This window comes from Aureobasidium pullulans (assembly GCF_000721785.1).
Source record: "Aureobasidium pullulans EXF-150 unplaced genomic scaffold scaffold_19, whole genome shotgun sequence".
In the NCBI taxonomy this organism is placed as follows: Eukaryota; Fungi; Ascomycota; class Dothideomycetes; order Dothideales; family Saccotheciaceae; genus Aureobasidium; species Aureobasidium pullulans.
Window position 1 is genome coordinate 179,764 of NW_021941039.1, and position 21,694 is coordinate 201,457.

Here is a 21,694-nt window from a genome sequence, read left to right on the forward strand (position 1 = left end):
TCTCTGAACAAAGTCGCGTCCAGAGACCCACATCGGTAGATACTCAATTGAATCAAGAGAAGGGTCACAACCACAAGAAGGGAAAGAAGGCGGCAGCAGTCTTGCAACTCACAAATTTGAACATCGACGAAGACAGCTTGAGTAGCAAGCATTTCTTAATCGACTGTAGGTTAGCTGCAAATCAACATGACCCTGCCGTCACCTCTACCAAGGCCCTGTATGACCCTGGAGCTGATGCTTCTTTCATTGATAAATCCATCGCGCACCACTTCACCATTATTCCCTTAACCAAACCCCGCCGAGTTCGTCTCGCAGACGGTCAGATCTGTGATACAGCAATCACGGAAGCCGTCCAACTAGACCTACGAATCGGCCATCATCATGAGCAGATTGTCTGCTACGTAACCGACCTCGGCAAGAAGCGAGATCTCATCCTCGGAGTGCCTTGGATGGAGAGGCACAACGCATCTCCCAATTGGAAGGATCGCACCATAACCCTGAATTCCGAACACTGCCGTCATCACTGCCTGAAGGCGGGAGGCGGCCGGCCCATGATAATTCCCTGCGCCAACTCCAATACCGCAGGACCAGTCACCATTGCCGAAGCCAGCGCAGAGGAATTTGCACGACTGGCCCATAACGGCAACGACACCTTCGCCATACTACACATACCACATTACGTCGACGAAGAGGCAGAACAGGCAGTGGCCCTCCACCAGGCCGCTATGAAGCTCGTTCACGGAGAGGCGTACTCCGACACGCATCCCCTTCAACTATCCGCAATCTCCCAAACAGACATCGACAAATTCATGGACGTAGACAACAATCGCACAGATCCGATGACCGTGCTTCCCTCTCATTATCAAGACTTCGCAGACGTCTTCTCCCGCAACTCCGCCAACCAGTTGCCCCCTCACCGTCCTCAAGACCATGAGATACGAGTCCACGAGGGCAAGCAACCACCATACTTCCGCCCTCGAGGAATGTCTCAAGAGGAACTGGCAGCCACAAAGAAGTACCTCGACGAGAACCTCGACAAGGGGTTTGTTCGTCCCTCCTCTTCGCCAGCCGCTGCTCCCGTCCTCTTGGTTCGCAAACCAGGCGGAGGGCTCCGTTTCTGCGTCGACTACCGCGGTCTCAATGAAATCACCATCAAGAACCGCTACCCTATTCCCTTGATCCGCGAGACTTTGGACAAACTCGCTAAAGCCAAGTACTTCAGCAAATTCGACATTATTGCTGCCTTTAACAACATCCGCGTCAAACAAGGCGACGAGTGGAAGACCGCTTTCAACACTCGATACGGGCAATACGAGTACCTGGTGATGCCTTTCGGGCTCTGCAATGCCCCTGGCACCTTCCAGTCATATATCAACAGCACTCTGCATGAATACTTGGACGATTTCTGCACTGGTTACTTGGACGATATCCTTGTGTTCAGCGAGACCTTGGAAGAGCACCGCGAGCATGTCCGTAAAGTTCTTCAACGGCTCAGAGAGGCTCAGCTCTTTGCAGACATCGACAAGAGCGAGTTCGAGGTCACCTCTACCAAGTACCTCGGGCTAATTATATCAACCGATGGCCTCAAGATGGACCCCCAGAAGATTGACGCAGTGCTACATTGGCCAGCCCCACGTGTTCTGAAGGACGTCCAAGGATTCCTCGGTTTCTCAAACTTCTATCGCCGATTTATTGAACGCTTCTCCCTGCTCGCCAAACCTTTGACCGATTTGACTAAAGACCAGGGCAAAGGCCGATTCAAGATGACCGACCAAGCCACACTCGCGTTCGACGAACTGAAGCGGCGATTTACAGAGGCCCCAGTACTGGCGCACTTCGACTTCGAGAAGGAAGTCGTTCTCGAAACAGACGCCTCGGACTATGTCACCGCGGCAGTGCTCTCTCAGTGGCACGACGACCCAACTCACGGTCGCCTTCTTAGGCCTGTGGCGTACATGTCCAAAAAGATGAACCCTGCTGAGTGCCGGTACCCTGTACACGACAAGGAACTACTTGCAATTATCCACGCCTTCGAGGAGTGGGAACCCGAATTACAGAGCGCCTCCCCAGAGGCCCCCGTCCAAGTCTTGACGGACCATAAAGCACTAGAGTACTTTACAACCAAACAGAGGCTCAATCGCCGACAGATTCGCTGGTCTGAGTTCCTCTCCGAGTTCAACTGGAAGATCAACTACCGCCCAGGCTCCAAAGGAGTCAAACCAGACTCTCTGTCAAGAAGGTCCGCAGACTTCCCTCAAACGGCAGACGACGAAAGGGAGCTGGACCGTTACCAGGCCATCATCGGCCCTGACAACATCCAGAGCAATCCTATCAACGAGGTCTACTTGGCAGCCCTGTGCAGCGTTAACCTCTTTCCGGCTGACACCGAACCGGAGGCGGAGTCACCGCTAACGCTAGAGCAACAGATCCTTCACGAACAGTCGCAAGACCCCGTTGCTGTCGCCATCGCCACGGCTTTGGCGCAAGGTGCGCAGAAGCTTGCGCCCTTCCTGTCCGCGGAACACAAATCCACCACTATCTCACTAGCAGACTGTGCCTCCCAAGACGGCCTCATTACAATTGCCGGTCGCGTCTTCGTCCCGAAGGTCTTGAGGACACGAGTCATCGAGGCTCATCATTCAACACAGTTGGCAGGCCACCCGGGAAGGACAGGGACGCTTCACCATATCCTTCGGTCATTTACATGGCCAGGAGTTACCGACGATGTTCGCCGCTTTGTCAGGAACTGCCACACCTGTTGTCGCTCCAAGACACCCCGCTTTACGCATGGACGAGAAAAGGCCCTCCATGTGCCAGAAGGACCAGGAGCCTCCTGGTCTGTTGACTTCGTCGTGGCACTGCCTGAGAGTCGCGATCACAATGGCACGACATTCACCAACATCATGACGGCTACCGACAGGTTCACCAAGCGCAAACACTTCGTTCCGATGAAGACCATTACTACAGTTGATGCCGCTTGCGCCATGTTACAGATCATCAAGCTACATGGTCTTCCTCAGGAAATGGTCACAGATCGTGGCACCCAATGGGACTCAGAGTTCTTCCGAGAGCTGTCAAAGCTTCTCGGCATCCAGCAGTCAATGTCCTCGGCCTGGCACCCTCAGTCGAACGGACAAGATGAGAATACCAATCAGCAGATGGAGCAATATTTGAGAGCTTTTGTCAACCTCTCCCAAGACGACTGGGTCAAATGGTTACCTTTGGCGGAATTCGCGCTAAACAACCGCGACACTGAACCAACAGGAGTATCGCCCTTCTTCGCTGACTGTGGACGTAACATGCGGATTCTTCCACCTTCTTTGGGCCCTTCATCTTCACTGCCGTCCTCAACAGAGCGTGTGCCTGCACCAGCTAGGCTTTTGAGGGAAGAGGCCCATGCCTTCGCCAATGACATGCGCAAGTTACACAAAGAACTGAATGACGAACTAACGTGGATTCAGAACCAGCGACAAGACCGCAGATCTGCCGACACCACCGAGGCCCCTGCCTTCCGACCAGGCGACCTGGTCTGGTTGAGCACCCGCAACCTTACCAACCGCCTTCGCCCTACGAAGAAACTCGACAACAAGCGCATTGGCCCTTTCCAAGTCGCTGAAGCCATACCCTCGCAATGCCCCCGCGCATACAAGCTTCTGCTCCCGTCCTCCTTCAAGCTTAGCACCAACACCTTCCACGTTTCGCTCCTGACCCCCGTCGCGCAAGATGCCCTACCGGGACAGACACAAGCACTCCCTTCGCCAGTGGTCGTCGATCAAGAGGGGGAAGAATACTGGGAAGTGGAATCGGTTCTTCAGTCCGAGTGGAGAAAGAAAGGCCGTGGAAGACAACTGTTCTACCTCGTCAAATACGTTGGCTTCAACGACCCCCAGTGGGAACCATGGCAGAACCTCTCTGAAGGCGCTGAAGAGACAGTCGCAGAGTTCCACGCTGATGAGCGTTCGAAGGGCCAGCCTGGGCCATGGAGAGGATTCAAGCTACCTCTTCTCAGCGAAGACGACGTTGTTACTACAGCACTGATGCGAAAGCCTGTATCTGAGGAGACGGCGCACGCGGCCGATCCGGTGAAGAATCAGGCCTCTTCTCCTCCTTGCCTATGGCCACCGTCGTCCGAACTCGAGCAACGTACGCCGAAAGTCACGCAATACGCCTCAGACCCCGAACCGAAGAACTCTACGCTTGGAGCAGCGTGGACGGAAGGCCGAGTCGATGGTCATGGTCTCGGAAGGGCCGTCCATGAAGCTGCTCCAAAGGCCGAGTCGATGGCCAAGGAAAGGACAAACAGAGCAAACATGATGGTTTTCACAGGTTCCGGGTTTATTGCTGATTCGGAGGATTCAAGAGCTCAACGGAGTTCGCTTTTTACAGGGGGGGGTAATGACACGGTTTAGCCCCGATTCGAACCGTGGTCCTCGGCTCCGGCCGAGCACCGCCAAGACCCCGCGTTGCGCACCCCGCTACGCACCATATTANAGTTAGAAGCATATAGTTCCTTTTGTCGACAGGGTTATTGTACGGCTACTAGTTCTCGGCGCCAAGTAGCTTCTAAGACTCGTATAACGTTAGCTCTATATTACCGACATGTAGATAATTAAACATAGCGCTTCGGAGGAATAGATAAGCTTAATAATAGAGGCGGCAGTATACTCTATTAACTACGACAATCTAATTAACTTCGGTAGCCTTAATAATGCTATCTATGCTAGGGAACTAAGCTACTAACTTAAGGCGACACTAGTCGAGTACGTATAGCGGCAGATATTCTTCGCTATTGTAATCCTAGAGATACTCGTAATATAGTGTAAGGGTTTTAACATCTATGTCTAGTCCTTGTTCGCTAGCATTAGTAAAGAGCTCTAGCTAACGGAATAGGGCCTTAGGAGAACCGGGAATAGTGTATAGGCGGTCGTTCTAAGCGCGGATAGGGTAATAATTCTTAAGGCTAGCGAAGGCAGATCTAGAGCGGCGAATAATTAGCATATAGATAGCAAGAAACGCGATAATGTCGAATAAATGGCGACTATTATATAGTAGCGTATCGAAGAAAGCAGTCTAAGCACTAATGCTGCTAGTAGTTATTTAAAACCACTATAATTTAATGCGCTAATTTGCCTTATTCGTACCGTACTTAAAGTAGTCCTTAATTATAAGCTTATAGCTAATCTAAATTTGATGTAGGTCGTAATGAGCACTAGCAGCTATAGCAGTCTTAGCTCTATAGTCGGTACGGATAAATAGAGGTAGAATACTAGTCTTATCGACAGTCTTAATGTATTAATTAAGGACTAAGACGGCAGAGCGCGTAGAGATGCTAGCGTAGAACTATATTATACACCGAGAGAACTAGTCGATAGCGGCATATATTTAGATGCCCTAGCGCTTAAGCTTATAGTAAGCATCCATTAACTATAAGTAGTTAGGACCTAGTGTATTAACTCTACTACGGCGCTATTTAACCTTCCTCTGCTAGCGAGATAGTCCTTAACTATAGCCTTTAAAGTTAAGCTAGCGTGCAATGCAGTAGACTCGGTCTCTATAGAGAATAATGTTAGCTCTAGTCGAGATTATCTATAGAAGGCACTATAGAGGGCTCTATAGTAAAGTTCGGGGAGATTTGTTATACCTTCTAACAAAATGATACTTCTCGCGCATGTATATATATAGCATACCCTTACTAAGGTTGTTAATGTTACCTCGCCTATATTTAGAGATAAGGGCTTCTCTAATAGCCTCCTCTAAGGCCTTATCGCGAATAGGCACCCTCTTTAGCATACTAAGTTCTCCTCTAATTCGTTTAATACGACGTGCGTTAATCGCACTATAGCTATTAAGCTATAAAGTGGCAGCTATAAGCTCGTCGCTAAACTAGAACTCCTAGAAGAGCTCCTTAATACGTATAGCGATAGCATCATTATTAAGGCGTACTTATATTCTAATATCCTATTACTAGAGCCTTACTTCGAGTGTTCGCTTCTTAATAATAACGCGTTACTACGATAGCTTCTTAAGTACTTTAGCAACTGTGTTTCCTTCCTCTTAAATCTAACTCTTAACTTAATCTTTCTATAGCGTAAGGTCGATAGCTTTACGAGGTATGCGAGCAGTAGTAGTAGCGTAGTATAGTAGTAAGGACGACGGCGACAACGATAACGAGCGCGAGCGCGAGCAATTAGAGGACTAGTAATAACGGTATAACGGTACGGTAGAGTAGAGACGTTAACGTAATCGTAATATGGTAAGTTAAATGTAAATAAACAACAAAATAAACAAGAATTTTCGATTTACTAGTCTGCAGCCACCAATGCGGAGAAAGCCGAATTTTCACATGTTAGAATTAGCTGAAAACGCGGAGTGGTCTCATTAGCCGACGGTCTTCCCCGCCAATGCTGACGGCATCACCCCGGGTTTGGATGTTCATCTTGGCGGCAACTTTGACGACATGTCCTTTTTCGCGACCGCTTTGACTCGTATCATTGCAACCATCTGGAGAATTTGACGTACTATCAGACCACCAGAATACGATACTCGTGTCTGAGCCAGCCCGAAGTGATGGATGGCTGCTTTCGGCGTTGAACGCCTATCGTTCCGTTTTCGGACATATCTGCATTCCTCGAAAGATGCTGATCCGCCCACCGTGACTAAAACAAGACAGACCTCGAAGAAGCCTTTTCCAGCCACGGCATTTTCTTTGTTCAATTTACCATTGATTTCTCAGTCATCAACAATCCATTCCGATCATGTCAAAGTCCGCGCCTCAAACAAAGCGCCCAAAAGCCACGGCGAAGCACCGCAAAATCGTGGTCCAGACAACTTGGCCATTCCAGCTAGTACGGAGCACAAGCCGACAAAGAAAGCCACGAGAGCCCAATGAGAGACAGATTTATGGACAGGGAGAACTCGACTTGAGATTGAAGTCTGCAAGGTAATGGCATTGCGAAGATGTGGAGGGAGAACCTGAAGCGGCTGGATCCATAACATTACCACACAATCAAACCCAAGTCCAACAAACTTCCAACTCTAGTTCCTGTTCAGAAACCGAATAATGAAGTCCGGATTCAAGCTCTCCTGGCCGTTTAAAACAGTGTACAACAAGACAGCTGCAACCAGACCAGAAGGCAACATCCCAACCAACCAAGTGAACCACAGCAGCGGCAATCTGGCCACCCATGGGAGCGTCCACAGTGCACTGAAAATCCAAAAGCCATATTTGGGGATCCACACCAGACCTTTAAGCCCAATATCCTTCATCACTATCCTAAACATCTTAGGAATGCGTAGGTAGAGTTTGAGAATCCATTTTGCCACCTGTGGTTTTGTTAGCAGAGTGTCAGCAGATTGCATGAGATGAAGAAGGAGGTCTTACATTGTGGAGGCGGACGAAAGGTGCGATCCAAGCTGCACATCTAAACACTTGACCGGAGCGAGTTGTGGTGGTGCAACTGTGGGGATCGTAGATGATGGCGATGATGTAGTAGACGCCTACGATGGTTGCGAGGTTGAGAGGAGTGAACCCTGTCCATGCCTTGAAGATGTTGGTCCAGAGATCTTCGGGCCAGTCTGGAGACTGAGAGGTTCTTGAAGACATGCTTGAGAGTTGATGGGGTGGCTGTTCAAGTGAGTAGGAGTATGAGATTGAAGAGACGAAAATGATGCAAGCTCGCTGGAAGAACATCGTGTCAGAGACATAAGTGGCTGTCGTTAGCCGAATGCGGAACAATCTTTGCTTTGTCCTTTGCCGAGACTCAACTCAGCATCGATTCTCAATTCTTTGTCCATTCTGTTTCCGCTTCCAGATGATCAGCTTCGAAGTACAGCAAGGCATTGTTACTGCCGTACAAGTGGAAGGTCAGATTACCAAGGAAGAGCCATTCCATACTTCGAGGTGATCGCTCGACCTGGACCCTCAATGATATGGATCCCATGGACATCGACAGCGACTCGCTAAGCAGCTTAGCAAGCAGTGACGACAATGGCAGCGACAACGGCTTCGATCAAACGATGATCGATAGCAACGGAGACGTCCAACTTCGCGGCTACAGCACACTTTATCCTCCTGCACTGCCATCATACGCAAACTGGAGTCAACATTCTTGGGCATTCACCGCAAGAAGAGATGCAGGCAATGGTTTTGAAGTTCGTCAGATGAACATCCAAAACGTCGGCGAGACTGAGGACGATCCACTAGGGCAATGGCCCGCAAAGTACATGATGGGTCCTCCTAGCATGGCTCCGGACTGGCATCCACTGCTCGAAAAATGGGGATTGCAAGTTTTGAAGAAAGCTGGGTTTATCAACTACGTCTCCAAAGATCCAGATGACTACGCCCGGCCGAAAGGACAAGCAGCAGAGGACAGAAATCCGGGAGACATCGAGAGCCTTCATATCCATCCAGTCTTCCGAAAGGCCATGTGGAAGGATCTCGAGGATGAAGACTATAAGGTGATTGAGCCAGCATTACTCATAGCAAGTGCATATCTCGACGACGAAATCACTCTGACCTATTTCCATGCGATGGCTGCTGGTCCTGAGGAGATGGGCACATTCAGCGACGATGTTCTCGGTGAATGTAACATCGCAACTATTCCTGAGACGCTAGCCCGAGAAAAGCAGATCGAAGCTTATGCGAAAATCAGAAAGATGTGTGATTTCACTACCTGGAAATTTGAGTCGGTCCACAGAATGTCAAAGTCTCACTGCACCGGTATGATGAAACCTCGTTATGTGAAAGGAGACGTCGACAAGAAGGGGAAAGGCAAGGTCGAAAAGGAAAAAGGCAAGAAAGGAAAATCTAAGAAAAAATCAGATAAATTTCTTGTGCAAGCGGGAAAAGAGTAAGTCGCGCGGAGCAGAGAACCCTGGTGCAATCGTTGACGTCGAATAGGTTCACCTATCAAACAGATATCGTAGTCAGTGAAGGTTTCCTCGAGATCCTCCAGCAATTTGACATGGACGTGTCAAATGGGACCGACCTCCACCTGGAAGATCTGAAGCTTCCCCTACGGACAGGATGTGTACCCAAAACTCATCGGATCAAGATCGACATTGCGTCAGCTGTTGAACGTACACATTTTTTACTGGCCGAAACCCTGCTACACGAATTTGCCCATGCCTTCATAGCAGCCTGGCATGTTCCAACAGGGGAACCAGGTGAGCCTTGGATCAACGGCAACAGAAGCAACGAGGCAGGTTTCGCTTTCACCCACTTCATCATGGGAGGCTGCCCAGAAGGACTGTCGCAATATCTGCCACCCATGGACCGAGATGAAGATCATAGACAGAGGCTATGTGCGCCATTTGGGATGTACTTTGCCAAAAAATGGGATCAATGGGAAGTTGGGTCTCTTCCTGGTGGAAAAGGACCCACCCGTGTCATGACAGAAGGTAAGGACCAGGCTTTCAATACGCCGCACACGTTGTATCCAGTGCTCCAAAGGTTCGTCCACGACTTGAGCACCAAAGAGACATGGGAGCAGCAGGTACCGAGATACGGACTGCGGTCGCTGCAATTACCCAGATTCGATGACTGGGCAGTGCATCGATTGAATGATCTTAGGAAGAAGGGGATATGGTCTACTGGTCAGAATAGATGGGGAGATTTTGACAATGGACCACAAGCACCCACTTGGATGTAAGAAAACGGCAAAGGTTATGATGAATCTTGCAAGACTCCGTAGCAGCAGAAAGTCAAAGTTCGTCTGATGTACCGTTCCTTTGTTCATGACTTGGGGTCACCAAGCTCACAGCCATTGTCGAGACAGAATCTTGAGCTTCTTTGTAGATATGATACCCGCATCCGGTGCTTTACGCTATTCACCAATGAGGGTGATCAGGAGTCTACTTTTGTGGAAAAGTCTCCCAGAGTCCTCGCTGTAGTAAATATCATAACGCACATCAACAAATGGCTGATCCAATCGGCATGAACTTGTCAGGTGCTTTGGCTATCGAGCCGCGTGACTATACAGTAGTACAAATCCCACCGAGCCTGCCTCAAGATATCGAGCTGGACGAGGCAGGCAACGTCGCCTTCAAACACTGGTCTAAACAACCCGCAAACTACACTTCTCGCCTTAGTGCAGATGGCACCTCCTTCGAAGTCAGACCCATCAACCACAACGATACTACCGGGGAGGGTAAATTCAGACCCGATGATTGGCCCATCACACATCATCTGGGTCCCCCAAGCATGGCACCAGACTTCCACCCATTGATTGAGAAATATGGATTGCAAGTTCTAGAAGCCGCTGGTTTCATCAATCAGAAGATTCCGCGCGAGCCTTACAACGATCTACCCATCGGTCCACTCCATTTTCACTATTTCCGGAATCCTGGAGCCGATATCAACGAACTCATCCATCCAGTTTTTCGAAAGCATTTGTGGAATAACACTAGCGATGATTTATACAGACTTCTGCTTCCTGCTATATTGCTCGCGACGGCTGTTCTCGACGACCCAACAACCCTTAGCTACTTCTTTGCTCTATCTGAGCCTACGACGCAGGTACAAAGTACCACTTTCAACACCCCTTGCCATATCATGATGCAGCCACCTGCATTGTTGGATGCTCAACTAGTGCAAACGTACAATAGGGTGTGTGCCCTACAAAATTGGACAAATTGGAACTGGGAGGTCTCTGAGGTCTCGAAGTTCAATCGATTCGGTGTGACCAAGTCAACAATAGTGAATAACGCCTTCGTCCAAGCAACAGTACCGTAAGTTTTCCAAACCGAAACCGATAGTATGACACCTCCTGACACAATCAGCAATACTCACCAATCAGAAATCTACCTGAGCGATCAATTCGGTCCTCAACTGCTTCTGTACGAACAACAAGCAGGAGCTGGTAATAGGACATACGATACACTTCAGCGAGCCGCCGGCATACCACCAAACAAGATGATCACAATCCTCGCCGAAGGAGTACTAGCTCGTACAACCGTAACCCTCGCCATCACCATCTTGCACGAATTCGTCCACGCGTTCGGAAAAGCCTACTTCCCAAAGCCTGTCCTGGACCACCCTTTCGAACCTTGGTTTCCAGGAAAAAGGACAAACGAACAAGGTTGTTCATTCGAGGAATTCGTATTCGGTGGAATGATCAAGTCGCTGAATATCTGGGTGCCACCTATGAGCTTGGGCTGGGATGGCTGGCAAAACATCTCGCCAGCATTTGGACTTTGGTTCGATGAGAATGAAGATCAATGGTTTGTGCATGATCCCGCGGGGGCGCAAGCAATTATGAATGATTACCTGCCTGTTGATAGAAGTCGGCCGAAGAAACTGTGGCCCATACCTCAGGAATGGTGTCAGCGTTTGCTTACTGATGGCATGTGGAATGATCAAGTGACGAGGTTTGGGCAGAGAGCTTACAAACTGCCACGGCTTGAGTATTGGGCGACGTACAGGTGGCAACGTGGTGGTCCGGGTGTGTGGAAGACGGGGCAGGAGAGATGGAACGCTGTGCCACGGGACCCGGTGTCCGACACCGCGCCTACATGGCTGTGAGGAGAAGCTGTGGATAAAGCTTTGCTGCTGGATAAGACTCTGCCGAAAGACTGAGCCAGAATGCGATCGTGCCTGAGACGCACAGTGCTTCTCAATTCAAAACAAACTCGACCATCTATTTGGAGCTACAAGGCAGTGTTCATTCTGCTGCAGAGATGTGACAGAAACACAAGGTAGACGAGTGTCAGCATGGGAACGAAAACAATGATGTACATGTGACAGGCGCAAGAATGAAGCACGAGAAGATGATGTTATTGCTGCTACGGAAAGAAATGTCCACTCCTGGTCGTCTGCTGCGCCAAAGTGGAAGGCCAGCTGGAGAATACCAAGAAGAGTTATCACTGTTGCAAGCAGTACCATACGACAGTTGGTATAGGAGAACCAATGTCTTCGTTTCTGCTGCTCAAAAACCAAAATTTACACTTGATTATGAATGCAAGAAGAAAATGTGAGAACAGAAGGGACCTTTTATGTCTCGAAAGGCATGCGCGGGTCCATGCTGAATCACCAGCCAAGATGACATCTCCAGGCAACCATCGGCCAATCATGCCCTCGAGCCCGCAAGATCACTCGCTTGCTTAGTAAGCGATTCCCTTCCCCCAAGCATATGCAGCGTCAATAGTTCTTTCCTTCGACGCATAACATGCTGAAACTTGTAGTCTCTAGTTTGTCCCTGAGTTAAGCAATAGCAGAGGATCTGGTGAGACTGAAACATCAATATCTCGTAATGTTTGAACCGTTTTGCTTGATGTCAAAAGCATTCTGGCTTCATTCGTGGGCAAGTACGAGGACATCTCCATATAATGACATGAACGTGATATGTTTGCGCATAGATTCGAAGAAAAGAAGTAGGAAAATGGAATCCCAGATGGCCTATACCAGGAAAAATCGATCACATCAAAATGCAAGAAGTTTTTCTTCGCAGAGTAGTTGGCCACTGAGAGCTAAAACGCAGCTTCGAAATAGGGAGAGAAGACTAGACGACGTGTCATCCCCGCTGCCCTATACCAGGAAAAAATGTGCCCATCAAAATGCAAAAAATATTTCTCCACCGAGTCGATGACCACTGAGAGCCGAACTTCAGCGTCGAAATAATGACAGAACACTAGACAAAGTGCTTCCTGGTGCCCTGCGATAGACAAACAACCTCCCATCAAAATGCAGAAACGAATGTTCTTCTGCCTCGGTGGCCACTAAGAGCGCCAAAATGTGCATGCAAGGGATATAAGTGAACATGCAAGGGACAAAAGTGCATGCAAGGGATTGCAGTATTAACATGTGCATGCAAGGGACACAAGTGAACGACAATCAGTCATTTGATATCACATTCACTGTCGTCTCGCTTAGTCAGCACGTGTCAAGCTTTTCCAGCGTCAGACCTTATCAAAACAACACCTTCTTTCTCACCTCTCTTCCTTCATCATCATCCATTTTTATCCATTATCCGACAATCCTGGTTATCACCTTATTACCGGCTTTCCTGTATTTTATACTTTACTGCCTTCTGGTGCGTGCCTTCTCTTCCTTCAACAGAAGAGGAGGCACGCGCCAACTTGGCCTTACAAGGTATGTGTGCACCACGAAAGTTCCTTTGTTATCCACTTCCTACTCCCCATCTACGAACTTCGTTGTGCCGCAACTCGCGCGAGAGCTGCTTCATACCAGAAGTTCCTCTGTTATGCATTTCCCACTTCCTACTGCCCATCTCCGAATCACGTTGTGCCGCAACTCGCGCGAGAACTGCTCTACACCGGAAGTTCCTCTNCTACGAATCACGTTATGCCGCAACTCGCGTGGGGGCTGCTCTATACTAGAGTTACTTCCTACTTCCGCAGCACATCATGCCGCAACTCGTGCGAGAACTGCATCTTCGAAAGTTCCTCTGTCATCTACCTCCTACTTCCAGACTTCGAATCACGTTGTGCCGCAACTCGCGTAGAAGCTGCTCTATGCTGGAGTCACTCTTTATCTCGGCAGCACATCATGCCGCAACTCGCGCCAGGACTATCTCTTACTGCAGCCATTCGCTACTTTCAAATCACATCACCCCGGAATCGCACGAGTGCTGCTTCAGACTGAGGGTACTGCTCATTTCCGAACCCACATCATGCCGCAACTCGCGCTGGGACTATCTCTTGCTGCAGCACATTCGCTGCTTGCGAGCCAGATCACGCCTCAACTCGCGTGGAAACTGTCTTATCCTACAGACACATCCTGCTCCCAAATCACATTGCGCCGCAACTCGAGCAAGAACCTTCTCATACAAGATTCACTTCCTACCTCCTACTTCGAATTCACAACACCATGCCGCAAGTTGCGCGAGAACTGTCTCTTGCTGCAGAAACTCTGCTTGCAAATCACATCACGCCCCGACTCGCGTGAGAGCTGTTTCATCCTGCGGACACTTCCTGCTTGCGAATTACACCAAGCCGTAACTCGCGTTGGAAGTACTTCAAGTACTTCAAGTACTATGTTCTTCAAGTACTTCTTGCTGGTTCGCTATCCATTGCAACACATCTTCCTTCCAAGTCACATCACGCCGCAACTCGCATTGAAAGTACTCCTTGCTGGTTCACCATCCCACCAGATCTTACTTCCGAATCACATCACGCCGCAACTCGAGTTGAAAGTACTCCTTGCTGGTTCGCTACCCAAATTCCACTCTCCACTTCCAGAGGACATCACGCCGCAAGCCGCGCAAAGACTACCCACTTTGCGTCCGCTTGGCAGCAGGCGCTGTCTTCAATTGAACTGTACTGCGCTTTATCTCACGTGGAGCTTTCAGATTACGCCGCCTATACCTCTCAGGGTGCTCTTCCTCAGAGCGCATCTCGCCGCAGATGTCTTTCTCTGCTTGAGGTCTCTCCTGCCAAAAGCACATCACGCCGCAAATCGCGTTGGACTGGCTGGAAATTGCAGCTACTCCTCCAATCACTGCTCTCTACCAACGAATCAACCCGCGACATATGTCACGTTGAAGCTGCGGACGCAAGCTGCCTCTCTCGACCTAAACTCCCTTTCCCCACAACACCCCGCCACAACTCGCGTTAAGATTGCTGTAGACTGCAGACACTTCTCAGTTGTCGTTGTGTACTACCGTATCACGTTACGCCGTGTGTCACGTTGAGAGCTGCAGACTTACCTGGTCTATCTCAACCTCAAATCTCTGCGTCCAACACACACCCAGCCGCGACTCGCGTGAAGGCTATTGTCAGAGGTATCTCCTCACCAGACAGCACTTTCTCTGGATGACGCACGCTCTGCCGACTGTCACGTTGGAGGCAGTGAAGCATGGAGAGCCGCTTGCGCCGAATGTCCTCGAATATGACGGTGCTCTTGCCCAGCTTGTTGGAGAGCTACTGTAAGATGCGCCTCTCCAGCCTCTTCTTGAGACTTCTTCGTCCAACTCTCACCCTGCCTCAACTCGCGTGGATTTGATTGAGACTTTCACTTTCCTCCTGGTCCGCATCTCACCCTGCCTCAACTCGCGTGGATTTGATTGAGACTTTCACTTTCCTCCTGGTCCGCATCTCCCTCCATTGGAGCATACCTCACAGCTTATTAAGTTGAAGAAGTGCCTTCTTCCTCCCAGAACTTCTATTGTCCAACAAATCACGCCGTCCCATCGTAGAGAGTTTGTGGCATTGAAGACCTTCTTCGATCTGGCAAAGTCGTCTCTGGTTTCAGGCCTTGACTCTTTCCGAGTTGATGTCACACAAACAAGAAGGTGCCTCTCCGCTGTGTGTTTCTTTCGGTTGGCTGCGCTCTGCCACACCTCGTGTTGCGATCCTTCTCCATCGAAAAGCCTCCTCACCAGTCATGCGCCTCAAGGCGCGTCGAGATCTGCTTGGGTTTGATGGCTTTCACCGACCAACGTCTCCTTGACCGAAGTCACGCTCTCTCGCCCTTCACGTTGAACCTCATCCGGACGTTTTCCCCTTCCACGCTCGGCACCTTTCTTCTCAGACATACGCTCCGCCGAGTATGCTGAGGAAGTCTATTCGACCCAACACCTCGTTCCGGATGGCGCCTTGTGCACCCCGGTAGCATTTTGACTTCCCGCCGCTTTGTGTTGTACTGGAACTTCCAAGCCGGCATCTTTCTTCTCTTAGAAGAATTCAGGCTGTTCCATGATGGCCCCTTCCCTCGTCCCACGCCTGACCATCGCTTTAGCCACATCTCATGTGGCAACAGAACTCAATGCTTCGGCGGCCTTTGCTTCGCAGTCTTCTAGCTTGCAACGTTTTCATTTCCACTTCACTCTCTTTCTCCGCACCAGGCTTCCACTGATTCCTTCCAAGAAGACATGACTGACCATTGTTTTCCAGGGTGCCTCGGGCTCGCTCGCCTCAACTTTTGGGGACTTCCACACTCCCAGCCAGGGTAGTGCTATGAAGTTCTTGAACGCCGGTTCGACTGCTGAAGGTTCTTCGACAAAGCGTACGTCTTTGTCACCTGTCAAGCCTGTCGGATCTGGCTTTTTGTCGCCCTCCCGCGTGTCTGCACCTCTTGTTTAGGGCCTCGTGTTCAGCACTGACACTGACACCGACCCCAACACCTCAGAGACACGCTTTGTCTGCTTCGATCTCATCCCTGAGCAATGGACCCAAGACTCTGCTGAGGGCTGTGTGCTCAACAGAGCCCTTGAATACGTAAGTTCTTCCCTCTCTGCGTGCCGAATACTCTCTGACTTCTTGACAGACTGGTCTGATCGGATTGATCGACACTGCTGTGGGTTCTCCCAGTGAGGTTCCCGGCTTCGTGAACATCTTCTGTCGCTTGGGCGATGTACATTTCCAGACTGATAAAACAAGACTCTGTTCGAGACTGTTCTTACCACTGTCGCATTCAACTTCATCAGCCATCATGAGTACTTCGGTGCTGACCACACCAAGGTCCGCACCATGTCTCATCTGCCCACCAAGATGGAGCGTCAGGATAGCGGTATCCCCGCTGACAACCGCAAGACTCTCCAGAGCGCTGTGTCAAGTGCTTGGTTGATGTACACTTCCAGACTGATAAAACAAGACCTTTCAGCCAGTGAGTTCTCTTCTTGACCCTTTCTTCTGATATACTTGCTGACCATCGTGTAGACTGGCTTGATTGGTCTCCTCGACCTGATGGTGTCGCCCTCGAATGGAACTCAACCCTCAACACATTCAGCCGAACACAACCCATGGACCTTCGGATCTGCAATGATCGCTGCCGACTTTGGCGAATGCTTTGATTACGACATGTTCATTCGATGCCTCGGGTCCCTACGTGCAAGCGCTTCGGATACATGACGAGGTATGTTTCTACTCATCGTCCGCTACCGCTGCAACTTTAAACTAACACTCTCGTGTAGGAACGCAATGCTCGTTTCCGAGGTCGTCGTCGAAGACGGGATACCGGTTTCTTCGCGTCTTGAATCCAGGAGTTTAGGGCGGGGTTCTTGTTTGGGCGTGTGACAAGGTATGTTTTAACACATCGTCCGCCACCGCTGCAACATTGAACTAACTCTATCGTGTAGTAACGCAATACTCGTTGCCGAGCTCGTCGAGAACGGGGATAGCGGTTGCATCGAGTCTTACACTAAGACATTTAGGGCGGTCTTCTTGTTCGAGTTCGTGACGAGGTATATTTCTACTCTTCACCGACTCCTTCTACATCAGAAAATCAACCCTCTCGTGCAGGAACGCAATACTCGACGCCGAGGTCGTCGGGCATAGGAATAGCGAGTACCTCGACTTTCGGAGTACGGGGTTTAGGACGCTTTCCTTATTCGTATCCGTTACGGGGTGTGTTTCTACTCATTGCCAACTTCCTCTACGACAGTGAACTAACACTCTCGTGCAGCAACGCAATACTCGACGGCGAGGTTCCCGGTCTCGAGAGCAAGGCAACCTTAAGAATTCAAAGAAAAGTACGGTTTTACTCCATTTGTTTGCGGGTAGACGAGAAGGTATACTACTTCCTTGCGCTTCATTGTTCAAAGACAAACAACTAACTCTCTTATCTAGGATTGCAGTACTCGACGGCGAGGGTGTCAAGAACGGAGAAGACATTACCGGCGAGTCTTGGAGGGGAGAGTACGGAGTGACTCCATTCGTTCGAGGGTGTCAAAAAGTACGAGTTGACTCCATTTTCTTGCGGATGCATAAGGTATGCTACTACTTCCTGCTTCATCCTTTGGCAACAAATCACTAATCTTCTTGTGCAGAGCTGCATACTTGTCAAGAGCGCGAGGGACGCGGAGAGGGAAGCTATAGGAAGTCTCGGAGAAGAGAAAATCATGGTTCTTTTTGTTCCAGGTGTGCGTAGCAAGGTAGGGACTCGAGCTACTTTCTTGCAAACCCTTGAGAGGTCGTTGGCCTTTCTCGCAAGCATCGTAACATTCAGAATCAGGATAGAAGTGGTACCGACATATCCTCATGAGCGGAAAAGCGTATGTTTCTTTCCGTGCCAAAAATGAATGCAAAACCAGAACTCTGTCAAATGCTTTCCTCAACGTGAACAACTGTGGACTGGGTTGTGATACCATACATCTTCCGAAAAGTGCATGATGCAAATGTTTTGTCGTGCGTGAACAAGGGCTCTCCACCGTAAACCAACCTTGATGGACAATGAGAATCTCGTCGAGAAGCACGGATAGCGGTAGCAACTCTGTTATGTGCCGAAGCGGCTGTCATGCAATCAGCTATTTCCTCTTTGATATTTCTGCTTTGGTCGTTGCATCATCGTCTCTGGACTGAGATAGAGTACCAATGTGACTGTGAAAAGGCATGAAGTTTTTAGCGGCCCACTACTCGTCCATTGAGAGTAGGTGGTCACTGATGCCTTCTTCGAGCGTTGAGACTACTTGGAAAATCATGTTGCATTTTCATAGCTAGATACCGATATCTATCCGCAGGCCGAAAGCCCATCTCTGTTCTATCTCTATCTGGTACCGAAAGCCTTACTTCCATCCTGGATCTTGCCTTTCCTCGCACTCTACGCCTTGAGTAGTATGACCCCACGCTGTATCTCATCAAGATCACAATACCAACCCCATCGACGACCTGAAAGCTCGTCTCTACCGCAGCCACATTCGTTACCGGAGACTCGTATCCACCGACCTCAAAGCGAGATGTGCTATCTTTTCAGCAGTGGCGAGTTGCCCGATAAGGCGGTCGACTGCGGTTTGTCTGATCTCGTTCGTATCATCCTTGTGCTTTGGGAGTCACCTGCACGGCAAAAGATCAATCGACCCATGCCAGTTCGCTACTGCTCAGATTCGTGTGCCAGTCCCTCCGTGGTGAGAGCACGACAGCGAGCATGAGTCGACCCGTGCAGCCTGCATGAAGGTTGGAAACAATTCGATGCTCACCACGCAGACGGGCTGTAGGCGTCCAAGTACACATTTTGGCAAGTTGTTGGGTGAACCTGAGCTCGAGAAGGCCGTGGAGGTCGTGGGAGGGCAATGAGGTCGTGAATGTACGTTTGGCGGCGGCGATGTTTCGTGAGAGGGCGAGACTCTGGGATGGTGTCTTGCGGAGCAGTTTGCTGGGGCACTTTCGTGAGATTGTCGTAGATGGTGCCTGACAGGCGTCTTGCAGAAGGTTGTGCTGCCGCCGCTGCTTCTGGATGTAAGATAGGCTTTGTGGGTGTCGAAGCGAGGCTCGAGGGTGTTGGAGCTGATTGGGGAAGCTTGAAACCATTGTCAACCAGTGGATGTTCCCCGAGAAGGTGATTGAGATTCGGCAGAGTCCGCAAGGCTGTGTTCTCGTCTGCAGGTCGGGTGAGCGAGCAATCGATCGAGGCAGAAGAATGTATGCACTGTAGCGACCCGCCGGCGGGCCCTGCAAAGGTTCATCGAGGCCTTATCGACTTTGTTCGCTTCCTTGGTTGTTTCGAGAACGGAGGTGCGAAGCGAGATGAGATGGACGAACCAGAATCGAACGATATACCACACATTGACGGCATCGGGAGAGAAATCTTTGACACTGTCAGAGGAGGGTTCAGAGATAGGAGCGTGAGTGATGTTGAAGATGTCTGACTTGAAATATCCTGTTGGTTCCAGATGTAGGGATGAAGAGTCACTGTCGGGATTGTGGTGCTGAGAAGAGACCATATCATCTTTGAGATACGCTCCTGACTGCCCAGACGTTCCCGGCAGACAGTCGCTCACATATTGATATCAGTCGGCGATGATCTTGCTTGTCGAGGAAGCACGTTTGAGGAAGCACGTTTCAGAGACAACACCAACCTCTGTTTACCCCGGACAACTTGCCCGACCTACACTCCTGCTCCGCGCATGGTTCATCAGCGTCTTATACTTCGGAGGCTCGAGAGGGCGGGTGTCTTTGAGACAAGGTCTGGTTCTTGGGATCTATGCAGCTGAATTCAGGGACTATGTGATCATGTCAGACGAATGTCGTATATCCTCGTTCAGCAAACCGAACATCTCAAAGCTGCCTCGAGGCCCAAATTCAGGAAGGCCATTCCAGTTCTCGGATTAGCTTCAGGGGTCACTAGTCCGCTTTGGGCAGTAACAAGGATGGGCGAGTCTCCCGTGGACGCACTCGGCAAGGCGACCACCGCAAGCGAATTTACCGCAACGTCTTGGCATTATCAGTGATTCTCACACCCACACGCACACACCGCATTCATTATTTAACCTGTCTGCTCCTCCGATCCTCTCTCTTCTTCTTCATCTACAATCCATCGCAAAATATGGTCGCCCTCCTCCTCCACCATCCGCCATCCACCTTTGACTTCTCCCTCTCTACTCCTTCATCATCTTCCTCCACCACCAACACCAGTCGCTCGGCGCGCCATCTTTCACCTCTCTCGCCACCACCAAGATCGCTCTGCTTCTCGAAGATCTTCTTCACCATTTGCCGTAAGTTCTTCTCTCATCTCTTCTTCTGTCTTCCATGTCCTGACCAATCATCAGGCGCATCTCCCTCTCCGTCCACTCAACAAACATGAGGCGCGCCTCTATGTCTCTGCACACGACGACCATCAACACCCCCGCTCTGGCTTGCGCAAACTTCTCCAATGCCCACCACCGTAAGTCTCTCTTCCAATCCCTCTTTCACTTCCTTTTTCACTTTGTCGTTCTCTTTTCTTTTCTTTTCTTTCCTTTTCCTTTTTTCGCCTTTTGATTTACTCTATCTCTTTTCCCTTCCTCTTTCGCCTCCTTCCTTCTGCCTTCCACCTTCTTTTCCTTTCGTGTCATCTGCTCCTTTTCTCCGACGTCTTTCACCTCCTTCCTTCTGCCTTCCACCTTCTTTTCCTTTCGTGTCATCTGCTCCTTTTCTGACGTCTTTCACTGCCTTTGTTTGACTCGCGCTTACACCTCGCCACAGAAATTGCATGCGCAAGCATCGGACAAGTTTCTCCGGCGCCCTTCGCTGCTCTTACAGATGGCAAACGCTATCTAGCGCTACGCCAGACTCGTCAGTCGAGTAGCCTTGTTGTTATTGTTTCTTACAGAAACACACTCTTTCTGGAGCACCGGAACGCCAACCCTCTTGGTCATCAACCAGGAGGTCGCCGCCATGAAGAAGGCCTTCGCCAAGATCAACGTTATGCCCAGATTCTTGGTCATCATCGCTTCCAAGCGTCATCACGTTCGCTTCTTCCCTCAGAGCGGTGGTGACAAGAACGCCAACCCTCTTCCCGGTACACTTGTTGAGACTGGTGTCACTCAGCCCTTCGAGAACGACTTCTACCTCTGCGCTCACACCGCTATCAAGGGTACTGCTCGTCCCGTCCACTACAAGATTGAGAAGATCAGGGACACGGGCTACGGTGAGCGCTTCAAGCACCGCGCCACACGCTCATCTACGAGCACTCATACCAGTACATCCGTGCTACCACTCCTGTCTCAATCTTCCCTGCCGTGTACTACGCCCACATATCTTGCCTGCCGCCTACTCGGTCATCGCCAGAACAACCCGGGGCTACGTGGCAATGACCCAGCAGGAAGTGGAAAACCAGGAGGGGGTTTTCAGGAAGGCAACTTACCAGTGCCTACACCCCGAGTGTGACAATAAGAAGGTGCAAGGGTACGCCAGCGAGGTCAGCCGTGCTGAACACTGGAGAAGGGCCCACGAGCCAGGCTACTCTCAATACCTGCAGTTTACTACGCTCACATCGTTTCTCTTCGCGGTGCTCACCACAGCAAATGTGCTCGTCCTGTTCACT

General features: G+C 50.1%; 3 protein-coding genes across 3 annotated transcripts; 2 read left to right on the forward strand and 1 right to left on the reverse strand.

Annotated features, from left to right (window-relative positions):
- Positions 1-7,035: 7,035 nt before the first annotated feature.
- M438DRAFT_383573 (uncharacterized protein) lies at positions 7,036-7,623 on the reverse strand (the record flags this gene model as incomplete). The annotated part of the gene is made up of 2 exons (XM_029908944.1): positions 7,382-7,623; positions 7,036-7,323 (listed from the first exon to the last, which is right to left on the reverse strand). The coding sequence occupies exons 1-2, from the start codon at positions 7,601-7,603 to the stop codon at positions 7,036-7,038; spliced, it is 510 nt and encodes a 169-aa protein (XP_029757514.1). The 5' UTR covers positions 7,604-7,623.
- Positions 7,624-8,160: 537 nt separating this feature from the next.
- Positions 8,161-11,521, forward strand: M438DRAFT_279907 (uncharacterized protein; the record flags this gene model as incomplete). The annotated part of the gene is made up of 3 exons (XM_029901121.1): positions 8,161-8,316; positions 8,392-8,734; positions 10,734-11,521. The coding sequence occupies 3 exons, from the start codon at positions 8,161-8,163 to the stop codon at positions 11,519-11,521; spliced, it is 1,287 nt and encodes a 428-aa protein (XP_029757515.1).
- A 2,107-nt stretch (positions 11,522-13,628) lies between these two features.
- M438DRAFT_367966 (uncharacterized protein) lies at positions 13,629-16,806 on the forward strand (the record flags this gene model as incomplete). Its single annotated transcript, XM_029908005.1, has 7 exons — positions 13,629-14,015; positions 15,850-15,961; positions 16,085-16,173; positions 16,223-16,282; positions 16,336-16,503; positions 16,550-16,561; positions 16,615-16,806. 7 exons carry the CDS (start codon positions 13,629-13,631, stop codon positions 16,804-16,806), a joined length of 1,020 nt encoding a protein of 339 aa, XP_029757516.1.
- Between the last annotated feature and the right edge of the window lie 4,888 nt (positions 16,807-21,694).